This window comes from Sylvia atricapilla, chromosome 1 (genome assembly GCF_009819655.1).
Source record: "Sylvia atricapilla isolate bSylAtr1 chromosome 1, bSylAtr1.pri, whole genome shotgun sequence".
In the NCBI taxonomy this organism is placed as follows: domain Eukaryota; kingdom Metazoa; phylum Chordata; class Aves; order Passeriformes; family Sylviidae; genus Sylvia; species Sylvia atricapilla.
The window spans coordinates 87,403,700-87,423,462 of NC_089140.1; the positions used below are offsets into that span (position 1 = coordinate 87,403,700).

The window sequence follows — 19,763 nt, forward strand, 5'->3', positions numbered from 1 at the left end:
ACAAGTCCCAGAGAAAAACGGCCCTGCTCTCTTGCAATTAAGTCTTTATTTACAGCTGGTCAGGATACTAATATTCTTTGGGATAAGTGATTAATAAGAACAAATTTTCACAAAGGAAATCATGCAGCTATCTTCAGGTTTCTCAATAGATAGAAAGTTCCTCTGGTTATACCCATGTGCAAAATCTACCTTCCTTTTTCTTTTGTCCAGTTTCACAATACTTGGTTTTTATTCACCCTCCTACAGACAGAACCACTGGGAAAACAAACATCTGAAGTACCATTAATCAGAGTGGTAAAGAAGAAAGAAACCTCTAATTACAACTACAAAAGTGCCATGCTATGTGGTAACAAAATTGGATGAAAATCAGCTCTGTGGGCCCTATAAAGATCTTGTTCCTAGAGAATGAAAAGAAGATTTTAGCTCTATTCTCCCTGTTCTCTGAAAGATCCAGTATTTTGAGATACTATGACTGTTCTACCATCGTTTTAAAGATGTTAGTACCAGTTCAGAATTCCAAAATACGTAAATTGCTCTCAGTGTTGTAAGTTTAGACTACTTAATCCATTATCTTTCTATTAAATTTAAATCCACCCCATATCAATGTATATTAAGCATATGTACGTTGTCAACAAGATAACAGAGATTACAACATAGGAATATTCATCTGTTTAAACTTACAGTAAATTCATCTTATGTTTTTTCTTATCCAGGAGGTTTCTTTTCTTTAATGTCATTTTTCTATATAATCCCCTTACTACTTTGAAAGAAAGAAATCCTTTAGCAGTAAGAATTCTGTGTTCAGAGACCTGCTACATGACAAAGCAATGATCAGTTGTTTTTATTCCACTGTCATTAGAATGGGAGAAGTCTCCAACTCCACTTATGCTACTAAATGGACAAAGGCCATGCTTCAAGTATTCTGCTTTTCCACTTTTTACTATTTGTTGATGAAAAATATAATCACATCAATGAACATAAAGCATATCTATGTATATGTGAATATTAGCCTGATCTTAGTTCCGAGTGTAACATCTATCCAAACTTTGAGCCTTCACAGATAAGAACCAAATACCACTGGACCACAAACAACTCTGAAGAATTCCCAACCTTAATTTTCCACTGATAATATTGAAGTTCTTTTAAAGAGAAAACACTGAACTCTACGCTTTAGAAGAGGTGATCCTGTTCAGGTCCAGTTCTCCAAACTCTGACAGAGAAGAAAAATTCAACATGTTTCAGCAATAATTGTAAAAGCAGAGAAATAAACCTAGATAATTTATTTACAATATCCACAACACATAGTAGGTCTTTTCATCCTTGTATCTATGTCTAGTCGCTTCAGAAAGAACTTCATTTCAATAACATACTACTACATAATTTAATACATTTCTTCTGATTTGTCTTCTGGATAATAAAGCCATGTGATATGAATATTTAATTTCTTTAAAATATGGAACTGTCAATTAGCATGTCATCCAGAAATGAATTAAATAGGGAAAAAAACATCTTGATACAAGAAACAGTTTCTCTAAAGCAACACAGAAAGACCTGACTAGCAGGGCAAAACTTATTGTCCTTCAGTACATGGTCAGCTGATTCCCAGACTGACCACAGATCCAAGTTATTCTTTGCTCACAGACATAAAACTGAATTATGCTGGCAACTAAAATAAGCACACAAACACAGAGTCTGGCAAAAACTTCGCAAAGCTGAATTTTTCTGCTAATGCAAGCAGAACTTGGATACAAATTTTCTGCAGCTGGCTTCAAACCCTTTTGAAACATGAACCTTATGACACTACCAGAGTGTGGCAAAGCCTATTCTTAGGCTGATATCAAGGTTAGATAATCAGGAAGGACCATTCTCACAGAAAAGTGCAGTCTCCCTCATTACCAGTATGACAGCTCAGTACTCAAAGAATATAAATCTTCAGTAAAACCTCTTCCTTTTCTTAGTCCATAACACAGTAGGGAAGCCATAGTCCCTGCTTGTCTTAAGTGGAGCAATAATGAGTCCTTCATCACCCGTATGTAGTACAGCATCACAGCTACAGTAAAGGAGGCCCTTACAATTCCTGGATGAAGGAGGTAACCAGCAGTGGTACTCTAGGGATACACTGAAGGTAGGGAGAGAAATCATTTTGGTTCAGAATTTTAAAAAGTCATAGAATGGTTTTGGTTGGAAGGAACCTTAAAGATCATCTAGTTCCAACTCTCCTACCATTTATCTCTATTGATAAAGGGACACCTTCATGGCCAGGGACACCTTCCAGTACTCCAAGTTGCTCAACAACCCATCCAGCCTGGCCTTGAACACTTTGAAAGATGGGACAACTTCAACTTCCCTGGGCAACCCATTCCAGTGCTTCACCACCCTCACAACAAAGAATTTCTTCTTAATATCTCCTCTAAATCTACCCTCTCTCAGTAGGAAGTTGTATCACTACATGCCCTTGTACAAAGTCCCTCTCTAGCTTTCTTTAGGTACTAGAAGGCTGCTTTAAGGTCTACGTGGTTCCTTCTCAATGGTTCTCATTTTGCACTCACTGCCTAAAGCAGGAAATGGGAAGCAAACTTCACTTGTATAGTGCTTGGACTTCAGTCCAAGTGTTACATGTAAAGCTGTTTAAACATCTGTTTACAAAGAACAAGTATCCTACTATACACGGATTTATAACCATTTTGAATTCCTCATTTTACACACATCCTTGTGCAGGGCAGGTGGCAATTATGACAGCTCACTGACAGACAAAGCAATTCCTAGGGCATTCTGAAGACAAACAATGGAAATTGTATACTAATGCGTTGCTCCTTCTCTTCCATACTCTCCTTCTACTCTGCTCCCCAATATTACACACACATATGAACACATAGCATGCAAGATACACACTAAAATGAGACTAATTCTTTATGTACTTTTAACCTATCAGATAATTTATATTTTAATTAATATCCAACAAAGTTAAAAAACAAAATCAGTCTGCATCAACTGTAATAAGACCTGGGAAAATATAACTTTTGAGTGCAGTTTTGAATGTTCTATCAGCACTGTGTAATCTAAAATATCTAAAAAATAGAGCCTCCTCAGCAAAATGCCTCAGAGTCCCATATTTCATCTGCAGCTTTCTAACAATTTCTATGTCTTTAAAAAGAAAGTATTTTTCCAAACTTACGTTAACTTTGAAGCTTTGCACTGAGCCATCCAAAAAGTGGACGTTACAGATTATTTCTGAGCGGGTTTTCTCTTTTGGTAGCTCTGATGCTCGTATGTTATTTATCCTCCCACCTAAGGCTCGTAAACGGGAGTTCATAACTATTGCAGAATAACCTATAAAACAAAAATTATGTTTAGTGACAGTTCTTATAATTCTCTATGTTTGTTTTTCAGGCAACATCACAACTCACGACATCATGAAGACCTCATTACACCCCAAGTTAACAAATGCTTCTATAGAAAAGAATAAGTTGCAAAATTAGCCTGTCGTAAACCAGAACATAAATGTATAAATACAAAGGGGTTCTCATGTTGTAAATATGAACATTATCAAGAGAATCACAGGTAACCCTGCAACGTATACCTAAGTTATTCGTGAGCCACTGCCTTAGTTTAAATCAGTAAAACACCCCAGGCACCTACTATAAAGTAGGAAGGCAACATCAAGACAAGTTTTATCATCTGTAACTAGGAAACCTCTTATCCCCTTTTACATTTCCTGCATATTTCTGCACCTACAATACAAGTTTCACTACAATAATTCTGTTTACTGTCAACTGACAAAACAGTCTTGAGTTAATGCAAATCCAGTTCTATCAAGTAACAGTTTGTTTCAGGAATATATATATGCAAACACCGTATGTAAGGCAAGCAGAACTAACCTTAAAACATGTCAATATTTTACAGTCTAGCTCTAGCATACATAATATAATGAAGCCAGAAATTCATATCAAAGAAGAACACAAAAAAGTTGTTTTGCTGCTTAGGCTTTTTTCTTTTTTAAAAAAACTCTTCATGAAAACAAAAACTCTGAAAACCAGTACTTAAAAATTAAAACAAACAAAAGAACATCCCATCAAACAGAAAAAGCCATTCATTGAAATAAGAGATGAATTAGATTCAGACAAGCCTGTAGACATTTCAAGCCTCTCTTCACTGGATCAGTTTACCAATTAACATCACAGCATTTAAAGCCAGTTGGCAAGCGAAGCAGAGGATAGTTTTCCAGGTTAATTACCATACCAATTACCAAACCATACTTCACTTATAAGGGGACAGCTACAAAGGGACTTGCATAATATGAGTGTTTCATAGACTGCTGGCCAAGCTAGACAGGACCTATATGAGTACTACTTTGCCATCTCCCTTTTTTTGTGTATCTGCTTTAAAATACAGGCTGGCTTTTCTTTTATGCAGCTACAGAAATGGAACAATTTAGAAAAAATATATTACTTAAAATATCGAAGCATTGCATCTACTACACATCTCTTGGAAAGGAAAACATGAAAAGCATGAAGAGCCATGAAATATAAAATTGTATGAAGTGGGCTTTTTGGGGTTGCAAGGACCACAGAGCAGTGCAGTGATACATCTTTATTCAGCTATGTGTAAACTACACTCAGAAGCAGCTAAAACAATTGCCTTCTCACAGACAGCTCAGAAGTCAGACACACATCAGCATTCAACACTTTCAACAATACTCCCATGGGGTTTTTTGCCAGCTAATTGATAGTTCACCATTGTATATTTTCAAAAATCAAAACTGTAAGCTATCAAGACTCATTTTTTAGTCAGCATGCATTTTTTTCCTCGGAAAAGGTGTGGTTTGGGGATTTTAGCTGTTTGTTTTCTCTGGCTCCTTTCTTTTCTTAAGAAAGTTAACGACAAACTATGACTGTAGAGAAAGCCTTCAATCTCACATTCCCTAATATTCTAGCAGCTAAGTTTTAAACTATTTATTCAGCACTCTGTTCACCTTTCACCAAAAAGTCAAGTGACTACATGAATTGTACTACAAAGTCTTCTCTCCACTCTCCACCTCAGCTGATAAAAAAACCCCTTCTCATCTGCAGAAATAGCTCTCTACCCACTAGTCCACTGATGGGTAAGTGGAAGGTTATGCTTCACTGTGGGCCAGCCACTAGATGAGTGAATGTTTTGGTAGCCAGATTCAAAGCTTCATCAGCCTGGCCTTCAAGGCTTGGTCTGGATTGTGATGCCTAATGGTCCCAGCACACAGACCTCTCTATTCCTGGGAAAAAAGCCTATTTGACCCTTTTGCTTATAATCCCCAACCTATCTTACACTTTTACCAGTTCCCTTTCTGTATGCCCTAATTATACTCAAACTTTGTCAGGCTTCAGCAGAGGGCAACAATCACAGGAGTCTCCAGCACTTTGCTCCTGATCTACCCAGAGAGAGGGAGTAAACAGCTCCTGAAGCCCTAGTAAAGAACATGCTGCAGGTTTAGCTAAGCTTGGAGACCCTTCAGACGTTTTAATACCTAACCCTAATCCCTCCCCAGCAAAGCACTGTTTTTGCAAGTGTTACAATATAGCAGGATCCTGCTATTCACTGGTTCAAGCTTCAAATGCAGAAGCCAATAAAATTGCATCAATAACATTTATGTGCTTGCTATCCATAAAAAAAAAAAAAAAAAAAAAAAAAATCCAGCAAAAAACCACCCAACCTCCCCCCCAAAAAAACCAACCAACCAACCAACCAACCAAACCAAACCAACAAACAAACAAACAAACAAACCCCAACAAAAATCCCACCACCTCTTACACTTGCAAAAAAGTTAACTTGAATAAACTGATTAATTTTATTTAAGTAACTGTGCATAGAAGCACAAGTAATTACAGGTCCATTTCATACCATGGTACCTGTAGGAAGCCCAGCCAATCTCCTGGATAATCTAAGCTATCCAAGAACTAACAGTAACACATACTTACATACTGCAGTTCATTATAAAATGAGAGGCGCGTTATCTGAAATTTATAGTCTTGTGCTAGTTTTCCAATTACCTTTGGTTTAATACCTTCAGGTGACCTGTTGGATGCTGGGTTACATGCCCCAAGTAAAATAGTAAGTTGAAAATTGGTCATGAATTCAAACCTGTTAGCACGACTGGTTTGCATTGGGTTCACAAATGAAAACCTGCAATTCCTTTATTTTTACCATTTTATGTAAAATTACACCAGGAACACAGAGATCATGGTTTGTGTTTACAGCATGCAAAGAGCCCCAGCTGAGGCTGTCCTTGACAAATCCAGCTGACCACAGGAACAATGCCAAGCCAGGGACAAATGGCTGAGTGTTTGGGCATCTCAGCTATCAGTTAACCAGAGCTCAAGGGGACTATCGAGCCCTAGGAAACTGCCACCAGCTGGAGTCCCCAGCAGAGAAAGCCACACCACCTACTGCCCACCTCCATGCCCTTGGGCAACAAAGTGCAAAGGGAGTTCCTCAGGGACATCACACAGCAGGAACCTGCCCACACCATTTTTCATGTCCCATTGTGCTGTGTGCCCAGCAGGTCGGCAAGGAAACAACTTAGTGAACCCCCAGCCTAAAGGGCAAGGGAGGGAGAACAGGAGACAGGTGAGCAGCTGAGCTGTTGGCATCTGCTCCTCCATGACATTTCAACCACAAATGAGCTGTGTTTAAAGCTGTATTTTAAATAGGGCCGGATTACTGGAATGGCTTATGGACCCCAGTGCAACATGTAGAAGCACATGGAGGAACCTGTGATGGCAACTGCTTTTGGGGAAGGCAGAGGGGCCACTGAGATCCCCAGCATGACCAGAAGCCTCACACTTCTAAGACTAGGGCTATTAAGACCTAGCAATCACCTCCCAGCCCTGAGCAACCAGAACATTACATGCAAATCTCAGTTCCTGTTTGTAGCCTCAGGAAGGAGGCTGATTCAGAAACAAAACCAAATTAAAACAAAACAAAACAAAAACCAAAACAGACAACTGTAAGACAAGTTAATATTATCAGCAAGTCAATACTTATTTTTTTTCCCTTCCCTAAAACAAGTATGTTTTCCCTAAAAAAAAATAAAAATCCAGGAAGTTGGGAGGTATATTTTAATTAAACAAACAAGCCACCTCAAAACACAGTTATTTTCACAGTTACAAAGCGTAAAACAAACATGTGGAATTCTATCCCATAATGAAATCATGCAGTAGGCTTACAGGAGAAATAAATAAAAGTACAGCTATGGAAAGAAGTTAATGTTTTCCAAGTACATTAAACACACTTCTGTACAAGTTTGGCTACGCATGCCTTCTCCTACAGAAACACTGCAGTCAAGCAGAACAAAAATAACATGTTTTCATCCTCTTTTGTATTGAAGACTGGCTTTTAAAAAATACTTTTTTCCATACCAGCATTTGATTTCTTCCCAACTGCTTGGAGGTTGTTGTTAAAAAAAAAAACCCTTAAGGCTCCATTATCAGTATAACTACCATTAACTTCTTTTTTACCAAGTAATTAAATCAAGAGCAGATTTGCTGAGTATACACTCAAAGACCTTCTACATATAATCACACTGTGTATAACTGTTAATAGTTTTCTTGTGATTGTTTGAGGTTTTGTTTTTTTTTTTTTAATAAATCATTTATTACCTCCACTTCTTAGGGCAAATAGGGATAATTTACTCCTGTAAATGGGTGCACTCATGTTTTTTTCTAGGAGGAGACTACTGCCCCAAGTTTTCTCAGTTTATTATAGTCTTGACTGAAAATGTTGGCCTCTCAAAAATCATATATACTATAGAATCTCTAGGAATGTGATTTAAAAAAGGATAGTGCTTCCAACACAGTTTCATTGTCTGAGTGATCAACCCCTAACAAGGCAGGGGAAAACAGTAATACTAAGAACACGGCCAAGTCTTGTGTGTGCTTTCAATAACTGCTACATTTTATGGTTACCTGTTCCTCTACTTAAAAGGCATAAAATAAATGACATTGGAAGGGAAAGAGGTTTAACAAAGTAAAGGTGTCTTTGTAACAATGTATATCCCGAAGACAACTGACACAAGCACTCTTCAGCATGCTCCAGTCCATGTAGTTAAGAATTAGTTACACACCTCCAAGCTCTATCTATCATTAATGCATCTTAACAACGACTAAATTATTCAGCTAGCTTTTCCAAATACAAGAATTAGGCTTAACTCACTATGTATGAAAATCAGGTTCTGCTTTCACCTTCTGCAGAGAAAATGCTTCATCTTTTCTACATCCCTAATGAGAAACCAGATGCCTCCCTATTAATAAAAAATTCAGCTCTTCTATTTCGCTGGAAAATCCCAAGAGGTATTGACCACAATACAAATTACCAGGCACTACTAAAGCAACAATATAAGTAAAAGATAAACTTCATTTTGAGCAGTGCGTGCAGGTCACCATTTTCTCCTTATTTGTAGTTATTTCCTCACAAAAATTTCCTGACATTTTCATGTAAGATATATATAAAGTAAGGGTGGAAGCCAGAAGCAACATGATGAAACTTCACATCACTTGGAAAAATAAAAGCTAAAAAAATTTCGATCCAAAGCAATTAAATCATAAATGAAGAACAAGCATAAAATGAAAGCCTTAGATGATTAAGCCTTACAGCTTATGGTATAAAAATACCTCCAAAGTGAGATAAAAATAATAAAATACTTGCTACAGCATAGCCTTCCTTAAAACAGGAATAAAGGTTAATTAATGTCTATGTTGAAAGTTGGTACATATATGTAGATACACACACAGCTTCCAAAGCAGTAGCTGGCAAGTTCTTCAAACACTGCTCTTTAAGAAAGGCAGCAATATCATTGCAATAGAGATTCTTCATGCCAAGGTTAAAATCAACATTAATAAAATTAAAGACATGGCTTTCTTAGATTTGTTTCCAGTGGCTAACACCTATGATATTTTCAAGCACAGCAAAATTATTAATCTGCTCTGTCAATAGCCATTAGGTCTAGCAATGTATTCTAAGAATGTAATCAAAAATTCCACTAATAAGGCTTAAATCATTCTAGTTATTGTTTTAGGTTAAAAAAAAAAAAGAAAAAAAAAACCAACACACAAACAAAAAAACAAACAAAAACCTACAGGCAGAGATTCTTCACAGAAAATTAGTCCGTATAAGCAAAAAACATAGGCATTTTGAAGTTATACTTCAAACAGGCATAACACATATTGCCAGCCCATAATTTGCCAGAACCAGTACAAAATAGAGCAAAGAGAAAACATCCTTCAACAGTAAAATATAATGATACCTCTTCTTCATTTAATAGCCCTTAATGCTGCAGTTCACCCACCCAGATTAGCCTTCAGGGTAGACCACATAGAGTATGACACCTCTATTTGTTTATTTAGAATGTACTTCGAAACATTTTTGTTTAAATGAAAGTAGGTACAAAGAAGAAAGGCTCGTTCTAAAAACAAAACCCAGACCACAAGTAATTGTGAATAATCTTTCCTCTTCTAACCGGCACAGAATTTGAATCTAGCTTTTATTTCACTTTTAAAAGCCAGTAAGTAAATAAACTAGATGTGTTCCCATGTCTAGAAATCAGGTACCTACCTATCTACAATAGTCATTGCATTTTAGGAGTGAATCCAATATATGGAGGAGAACAAATTTTTTTAAAATCCCCACACCAGTGCAAGAGGTTAGATGCTTAATTAGTGCATAAAATTGAGTAATTAAGTGATTTGCAAGCCTTCCCTGCACTTCATTTCGTTTTTCATTATAACACAACCCTGGTAAATCCATATTGCAAAGTGTTTTCATGGGAAATCCAGCTATTTTAAACTCTGAATTCAGCAAGACCACACATGAACATCAAAGACAGACCAGAAGAGGTGAATGGGATAGGAAATACGCCTTTTAGTTCTAGCATTATACTGTATCCTGACTGACATGTGGCTGAGATCCCACTTAATATCATACTGGAGGTATTGCAAGCAGTGTGAGCAGCTGTATTATTTGATGCAGAAAACCATGCACTGCAAAAAGCCACCCATCCTTATTTCAGTTCTGCTGCCTATGTACACTCGTGCAGCTGCACTGGGGACAACATTTCTGTTGGGGATCATCTTGCTGTGGCAGAATAAAAACACTAAGTGACCAAATTTACCTTAAAAAGGGGGGAATATTCACATCAAACATTTGTTCTGTGTGTATATATATTTTTTTTTTTCATTCCAAGACAAGTTTAAGAGACAAAGATTCCATTTCAACTTTTCTGAGACCCTTCTTCCTCTCTCCTCTCCCTTTTTGACAAAGGTGTGCTTTACCTGCAAAGATTTACCAAAAAAAGATTTTTATTCAAAAGTCTTAAAACATGCACAGCTTCAGGCCTCCCAACAGTTCTTGCTCTAAGACTAAAGAAACAGAACAGACTGGCATCACAGGGTAATAGAGATTATTTGACCAAAATAACCATACTCTTTACATAGTAATAGCCTTTACATGGGGGACTGAGGGTTAGAAGGATTATCCCAGCCTTTCAGCTACATGTTCAGCAGCAAAGACTCCTTATCTGAAAACTTAATCCTGAAATCAGATAACCTAAAGGTAACTAAATTCTAGAAGAGCTTATTGATGGAAAAACAATACTGACCATCCTTTTCAGAGTTGCTCAGATCTTGTGTTTTTAACATCCATTATTCCAACTTCTGAGGTAAATATTTCAGACACATTTGCAAAGGATCAAACAAGATTGTATGAATAACTGCTCAAACTTCAAGGGTATAAATCTGGTCATGCCAACATCACAGATGTTTTTTTACATACATACAATAAAACCATGCAAGTAAGCCACTGTAGGATCCAATGTGTCGTTTCAAAGAGAACGAAGCATTATTGCTAGACCTGAGATGCAGGATTAGCACAAGTACAGAAATAGTATCTACTGCACACAGAATGAGTGAGAGCAGAAAAACCAGTGGGAAGAAAAAGCAAGAGACCTACTCCCTACAATGATAAAATACTGTGAATTACAGATAAGAACAAGACATACCTTTAAGGCTTTCACATTTTTTAGTGCTCATGTCAGAGATATTTATGATGCTTATTTTTAAAAACCATTTATAAAATAACACCTTCAGCCAGTGTGTGGAGAGCAGTAAACAGCATGCTGCTTCACTTCCTGCACCCTGCCAATCAAAGCTTTCAGGAACTCTATGACTTCCTCTATTGCCTGCCTCAGCTTTAAGCAGACCACAGAACAAAAGAAAATCATCTCATCAAAAAATGCAAAGACTATCACTACCTTATTTTCCAAATAATGCCTTTGGGAGGTAGCTAACAATGTTTCATGAATTCAAAATTAAAACTGCAGAAGGAAAGCTGAAGTTCACCTTCCCCAGCTTTGTAGTGTCTTGTACTAACAACACTGAAGGGTGGAAGTGAACACTTTGACTCAAGTGAAAGCTGAGCATTGCAATGCCCAGCTGTCAACATTTCCCATAAATACATGAGTTTATATAGAATAATTAATGCCTTCAAAATTTCAAAACCAAGCATGTAAACATTCACCACTGAAATTTCTGAAATCATAGTTATCAAATTAATCACCATACCAAAACGGAAATATAAAAAAGACCTCATATTCCACTAGCAATAAACTGTGTGTCATGAAACTTCTGTATGACACATAACATGAAACAGGAACCATCATGTCAATTCCCCTGCCAAGTAAAGCTGTGATATTTAAGCAGAATTGTAATCATCTGCATGACCGATTCAGGAAGAGATGTAGAAAAATAACCAAAGCTCTAAGGATTAAAACATATTTCTAAAACACGCTTTTAGAGGGAAATCTTACATTTTTTACTATATCCATAGTTTGATATTAACAAAAGTCTCAAAACTACCTGTTCTACGATCTATATTGAAACACTTCATTTGCCAGTGCAGCATGAGAATGCTTAAAAAAAAAAAAAATTGCAGGTGATGCCTGGAAGTTTTCAAACTACTGCTCTTTAAGAAAGGGAGCAATATCATTAAACACAGGTGTGTTTAAAAAAACCCAAACACCAGCTTTCTAAAACAATCCTCTCCTCATATCTGAAATACATGTCTAAAGTAATTTTTTCCTGTACATTTTAACCAGGCATATAAAAGAAACCTTTTGCCTCCAATTAATTTAGAGTACATTTTGCATGTTAAAGCTACAGTTATCAAAGATATTGGTCTTTTCAACAGGACTGATGTCATCGTACCTCACATTTCGTCCTCTTTCTTCAAAGCAAAAGAAATTTAAGCTGTCTTTTAAGGAGGAGGCAAACAGCAGATTGTAGACAGAACAGGGTATAGACTCAACACAAGGCTGTGAATCTAAATGTTCATGTTCTATTTCTGATGTTGGCGCTATTGACATTTCGTGAACCGGTCGCTTTCCTCCTCCTCAAATTGAACATGGATCATGACAGAAATAATTGCCAAAGCATACTTTTCAAAACTTTGAAAAAGCAGGAGTAGCTAACCAGACTGAGGATACACTTAAGAACTTGTTCTTCTACAGAAGGATTGAATGGCCCTTAAATCTGTCAGCTCAGAAAGATGCTGCTGGCAGTGGTGACTGCCATTTGTTGCCAAGGGGGAAAGAAGGAAAGCAAACACCTTAATCATGGCTGTGAGAGCATTAATGAGTACTAACGCCATGGAAAACTAACTCAGCTTTTAAAGAAAACAGAAATTCCACTCAAAATTCAGTGCTAGATTGTTGAGAAATAGCCTGAAATTACAGATGTCCAAAGTTTCCTTTGTGCATGGGCACAGTTGAATAGTAGATCAACATCTGCCACTGTTATGCAGTATTTTGCACTGTGGGCAATCTGCTCCTCAACACAACAGAGGACTGTGTACCATTCAAGTTTGGGAAGAAAAAGTCTCATCACTGGGACCAAAAAAACCCCAGTCCATACTTTTTGCAAGAAAGCATTTCAGATCTCAGAAGAAAACCTATCTTGTAAATTGTGTTAATGACCAAAAACTCTTCAGAATTACTATGAATTACCTTTCTGAACCCAGATATTTCTTTTAGAACTTAAAGCTTAAAACTTCACAGAACTGTTTTCTATATATTCCTGTTTCATATATTTTATAATCCTCATTCTGCCACAAGCTTTAGAAATATATTCTGTTAAGCATGACAGAAACCTTTAAAACTCATGGCTTCGAAAGGTCCCCAAAGGGATTTGGAACACAGGACTGGCAATCTGCAGTTAACCACAGAATACTGCTGAAAAAGGTAAAATGGTAATATAATCAATTCACAACAATTCTTCCTTTAAAAGAAAAAGAAGGACACAATAGCAATATGGAAATTGAAAGTTATGTTATGAAGGGAACTTCAGGCTGCATGGAAAAAAAGTATTTCTTTTAGAGACTATAATTCTATAATGCAATTTATACTCCAGGGCTGTTAAAAACACACAAGTTCAGGACATTCTCAAGTGTCACAAAAATAGTTGAAGGAATTACACAAAGTTCTACTTTGATCTTCAGGAATGAATTTGAAAATGTGCTGCATAAGTCTTGCATCTCAAAAATCAAAACCTAAACAACATGACAAAATTAAAACACCTCCTGATATTTTGATCATAACTTCTTGTTTTTACAGATTCGGATTTAAAAATATGAAGATGTTCATGTAAGAACTTTATTTGCCCTGTGAGGGCACTAAGGGAGAAGAACACCTCCAGAAAATTTACAACTTTTTACATGGGCATGGGTAATGATAGGAAAAAGGGTAATGACTTAAGCTAAATGAGGAGAAATTTATTTCAGATATTTGGCAGATCTTCACTACAAGGATGGTCTGGCATTAGAATGGGTTGCCCACAGAAGTTGTGGATCCCCACTCCTGGAAGTTTTAAGACCAGGCAGAATAGAGCCTGGTCTAGGGAAGGTGTTCCTGCTCATGGTAGAGAGTCTGGAACTAGGTGGTCTTTAAGGCCCCTCCCAACCCAACCCATTACATGATTGTAATTCTAGGAGAAAAAGCAAACATACACTGTGGAAAGCCAGTCTAGAAACATCTGTATTTAGTAAACAATTGCCAGAGATGAACAGCTTACTGCCATTCTTTCCTCTCTTCATCTCATCTTCCTCCTCCATTTACGACTAACAGAAATATTTGTATTTTAAGCTTACCAAAGCACACCTCTTTTTTCCCTTTTCAGTTTGTTCCTTCAAAACATTTAGCATCACAAAAATTTGTTATCAATAAGATCAAACTGCTCTGCAAGACCAGCAGTAGCACTGACTGCAGCTCTGTAGCTTTTGCACAAGCTCTCCTACTCCTCCTGCACAAAAAGATAGGCAAACAAAAAAAAGCAGCATTGCCATCCAAACTGGATAGACATTTTTCCAATTCCTGCACATGCCTGGACATCCTCACTTTGAAAGAAGAAAGCAATTCCTCCAAACAGTGAAAAAAAAAAAAAGAGTAAACATACTACAGTCCTACCTTGCAAACAATTTGTGCTTTCTGCTTTTCCATCACTATTTAAACAGTGTATGTTTCAAACCAGAAAAATCTAAACATTTACATCTTTACATCCCCTGTTGGGAAATTTTTTCACCACCCTACAAGATTAATGCACACCCTGTGACCATGGTTCACCATACCACAAGGAGACCACTCCAAAAAGCTTTTACCTAAACTAGATGCTCCTGCATCTTCCCGCCACTGCAAACTCCAGGGGCAGCCATCTCTTGGTCATTTTCTCCCTTTCAACACATTAATTAACTTAAAACCCCAAAGAGCCAAAAAGCAAGCTCCCAGTCTGGATTCAATGCAGCTTTGATACCAAGCTCAGACTGCACAGCCATGTGCCTAGCAGCACAGATACCTCCCTAGACCAGGGAAGGCAGAGCATTCCTCCACCATCACAGGCTGGGGTGAGTCCATTGGGCCAGCTTTTAGACAAATACCTGCTAAATCTTCTGCCATGAGGCCACCAAAGTAGAGTGAGCATGAGCCATGCAAACCAAACTGGAGTTTGGGGGACTAAAATGGAATAGATTAGAGCAAGATTTTGTAAAGGACTCTGGTAAAAAACTGCTTGTTCTTGAGTGAAGTATTACTTTGGTTTTGTTGGGAAACAGGGTGGAGGCTGTTTTAGGTTTTTTGGTGTTTTCTTGTTTCTTCTCCAACTCTCCTACTGACATATAGCACTTATACAAATTATTCAAGCCCATTTAGGTAATTTTTGTTCATTTTTAACACAGCGATCCATCAAACGAGCATTTATAAAAAAGTCTCCTGTTGCCATCTGATGTAATGTCTCTTCAACCTTGTATTTACAAAGTTGTTAAAACTCCCATGCACAGCCAAGATCACTTAATTTACAGAATTAAACCATCTCATTTTTGAGAATGCATCCCTGTGTGCATCAGCTGCTGCTGTTTTTCAGAGTTTATAATACAGAGGCTAGTTTGGTTTTTGAGTTTCAAATAATTCAGTGCACAAGACAATGCCAAGCATTTTCAAACAAACACATCAAATTTTGCCAAGTAGATCTGACATTCCCCAAACCCTTCTATTTCAGTTTTTGAATTCCTGGCTGGCAGGTAGAGTATTTATCTACTTCCCACAAAGCAATCTTAGCATGCTGTGGCAACCGATCACAGAGGAATGCAGGCATCAGGCCAGCATTGCTGGTTTATACTGAAACAGGAGCAAAAAAGGGAGAGCTCTGCTTACAGTGCTGAGATCCGGTATCTCTCCCAGTTTCCCCACTGCTCAGCACTTTTGCAAGGCAGAGGTAATGGGCAATGCCTCCCCACAGGCAAATTCCTCAAAACCTAATGTAGAAGGGCTGGGAGAGGTAGAGGGGGTTGACTGCAGCGTCTCATCAGGTTAGAGCTATAATCACAGAACAGCTGGAATGAAAAACAGGACAGAAGTTCCAAACTACTAATGTTTGTCCTTGTGTTTCCTTCATGACCCAGCAACACACCAGAAGTGCATTTTAAAGGAAAGGCATCAAAACAAAGACTACTTGAAAACACAGTACTGTATTTCTAGTTTTGCTTAAGACAAGCCAATTGACCAAAAGTAAGCAGTACAGCAAATCAATGACAAACCAGCCTTTTTTCCTGGAAATACCTGATCATCATGAGAGCTTTAAAGGAGAAATTAATTTGAAATGGGTTCTTTGATGTCATCAACCTTATTTTACCCTAGCAACTGAATAAAATAGATTAACAACTTGATTTTGAAAGTTATTAGCTAAACCTTTTACATAGATCTCTAATATTTAAGCTTACGCTGTAATCAGTAACAAAGGTAATGACCGCCATTCCAGATTGCCTACCCTAAATTACACCTAAATAAAAATACTCAGCTTAGTTTACTTAATCCTAATTGCTTTCATAGTGCAAAATGTACCTTGTCATGACCAAGTAAGTGGTCTGCTTGCCCACGAGAGCTTTCTGAATGTGACATCAATATTTACACATGCTGAATGTTCTCAACTTCCACCCGATCTTTGGAATCAAAGTACAAATTCTGACCTACACCACATACAGTTTCCTACTATTAATAAAACCTAGTATTTCACCCAAGCAAGTTTGTCCCTTGCAAAAATGGGGTGGGGATTCAGCTTCAGCATTACATTGCAAATTAACTGCTAAATCTAGCCAAAACTTGCACGGTATGTAACCTTCAGCTGGGTTAAATTCATGCAGCAGCATAGAGTCCCATTCTTGAAGCAATATAACAAGAACAGAAATTCTTTCAAAGGCTATTTGCAAGACTAGAAAGAATAATTGGTAGGATAGTTTTGCTGGGGACTGAATGCAATGACAAGCTGGCTACCTGAGCCAGCAAACACAAAGCAGCCAATGTGAATCGCAGCAGCATCTTTGGAAGGGAAGTCTAAAAGAACTTCATAGCAGAGCTCTGGCTGGGAAGCACTTCAAAACCTTGAGGAAAATCAAAAAGGGAGTGCCTCCTGGTTTATTTCTTATCACATTCAGGAAGAAAGAGCACCCCTTTCCAAAAATTTCAAAAGCATTGTATCAGATGATGTTCAGACATAAAAATAAATCAGAACTGATAAGACTAATTGAACCAGGAACTAATGCAGGCTCCAAAGAATATAGGGGGTTTCAAGTAGAATAAGCAGAAGACTAGACACAAAAACAGGTACTGAATGAATAAAGTATAATGAGATGGAACAAAGTAAATGATAATATGGGTATGACAATCATGCAGAGACTGGAAGAAGAAGAAACTAGATAAGATAGTGAAGGAAAATTACCTGGCATCTTTAAAAAAATGAATTAAGTTTGCTCCTGAAGAACTAGATCAGTGCCAGGGAAAAAAAAGCAAAAAAATGTATTTAGGATTTTTACAAATTCCTACCACCACCATTAACAACAACAACAACAACAACAAAAAAAAAAAAAAAAAAAAAAAAAAAAAAAAAAAAAAAAAAAAAAAAAAAAAAAAACCCAGAGGAGTCAAGAAGAGAAAGAAGAGAGGAGTTAGACCATCAATTATTGTGAAACAAAATATGGTGTTTGGGGCTTTTTTTAAATTTGGGCTTTCTTGGAGGAGGGTCATGGTTGCTTGGTTTTTTAAATGTCCATTGAAGTTTCAGTATCTTTTGTGGGTTTCCCTCCATAAATGTTAGATAGTATGATTTCATGCTGAGTCTGAAGTATTTCCTTCACAGCACCTGTCTTTAGTCCCAGCCAGTGTCAAGAAATCTTATCTGCACAATTGGGTGAGGAGTCAGATGCATCTCATTCAACTATCTGGCATTCTCTTACTACTGAATTTGTCACCTTTGTCTCCAACATGAGTCAAATTACTCATGTACAGACAGCGAACGGCGACCACATACACACGTTAACTTCTGTGCTAGACATGCACTACTACACTTAAACATCTTGTTTCACAGATAAAGGTTTGACCTGCCACAGTATAAAATGTTCTGCCATAATCCACTTTTAATGCTTTGAGACCAACTCCTCAGCTCCACCATATTAATATCTCCAGAAAGAGAGGGAAATGAAAACCTCAGAAGAACAAAGATGACAGCTCTTTCTTCTGGTGGCATTATTACAACCATCATCACAGACCATACTAATTACTTTCTTCTACCCCAAGCTTTCAGTGAGCAACAGTTTAGCAAACGATCACCTTCTTATCTCCAAGAACTTGCTGCTCAATCACCAATATTGAACCATGAAGGAGAAAACTGGCAACATTGTCAAAGATGTACAAAAATTAAACAAGTACTGTAGTGTACTAAGCTTGTAAGAAAGAAATCTGCATTCTTACTCATGTAGGTGGAATCAGAGGAATCATACTGTAATTTGCTTCAGAAAAAAACTAAACTGTTTTCATCAATTAACCAAACACTTGGAAAGCAAAAAGAGCAGAATATCAATGTAGTTGAAGTAAAAGTAAATCCTTATGAGGCTGTAGCATTTTTTTCTAAATTCAGACGTCCAGCTACTACCAAGGATTATCAAACCTAAGAAATTTCGCATCAAAATACAACTCTCACTACAAATGCAGTAAGGAAAGGATGAAAAAATTCAAAACCGCAGATTTCGGATGGCTACTTTCCTCTGGTTTTCAGCCAGGCAAACCTCCAAAGGAGGCTCGCAAACTGGGCTTGGAGGAGAAGCGTGCCTGTGCCGGGCCCACTGCCGCCCCAAGAGCGTGGCTGCAGGGCTCCCAGCCGGCACACCCCGCCCGCTCCGCCGCGGTGACACCATCCAGAACACGGAGCTCCGGGCTGCTCATTAACCAGGGCCGGGCAGGAGGCTCCCCAAGGCCGCCCGGAGCCGGGGCTGTTTGCGGAGCCAGCACAGCGGGCCCTCTCGCCCGGAACACACGCAGGGGAGGGAAGGCTGGGCGCTGCCTGCCCCGGGAGAGTGCGCTCAGCGCTGACAGCGGCGTCCAAAAACACCGGCTCCTCTGTTCTAGGACTAACCCATGTGAAGTCCTCCTCCCGCCTTCCCTGCCCTGACAAGGGGAGCTGTCACCTAAATTATAATATCTGTAACTGTGCAAACAGGAGTTAATTATAAATCTAGCCATCCAGAGAAAGGTGACAGCACACCAGCGCCTGGAGCAGCGCTGTTTGAACACGGCCTGTGACAGCTGCAATTATGCTAAGGAGTCGTGGAAGAGTAAGAAGCTTCTACACCAAACATCCCTTCTCGAAGGCAAGCACAATTGCTTGCCAACACCTTGCTGCCCACTTCAAGAGCAGGTCCTAAAGTGGTTAGCTGGCAGGAAAACAAAAAAAGTAGAGCTGATCTAAATGTAAAGAAAATAAAGATATCAAACAATTTGAACAAGCAACAAAGAAAAGAAAAAATCATTAGCAACACCAGGCAAAAAAAATACAAAGTTTCCATTTAGAAGAATGCTGACCTTGTAACAGTTTTTCTCCCTGCTTGAAATACTTTTACTAGCTTCATGAAAAGAAAAAAAAAAAAAAAAAAAAAAACAAAACTTAAAAAGACTCTGAGGAGTCATTATAAAACAGGCTTGTAAAGTATTTCCATATACATGTACTCCTATTGTAAAATTAAGCACTACAAACAGTATCTAAAACTTGTTAAATATACTCAAGCCAAATCATAACTAAACCTGCACCTAATTTTACATGAAAATCAGTTACAGGTTAACATAAAAGGTTTTGAATATTTAAGTATACTCTCCCATGAAGTAGCTTACAGGATTTTGTTTTCTCCAGTAAGAGATCCTTAACTTCCACTCT

At 37.9% G+C, this 19,763-nt stretch overlaps 1 protein-coding gene across 1 annotated transcript in view; it reads right to left on the reverse strand.

The window, feature by feature from the left end:
• PTPN3 (protein tyrosine phosphatase non-receptor type 3) overlaps window positions 1–19,763 on the reverse strand; it is a 123,239-nt gene that overhangs the window by 90,722 nt on the left and 12,754 nt on the right. Inside the window, exon 2 of the mRNA XM_066327155.1 lies at window positions 3,176–3,330. Coding sequence (XP_066183252.1) covers window positions 3,176–3,313 — 138 coding nt within the window. The 5' untranslated portion in view covers window positions 3,314–3,330. The remainder of the gene's footprint in view (window positions 1–3,175; window positions 3,331–19,763) is intronic.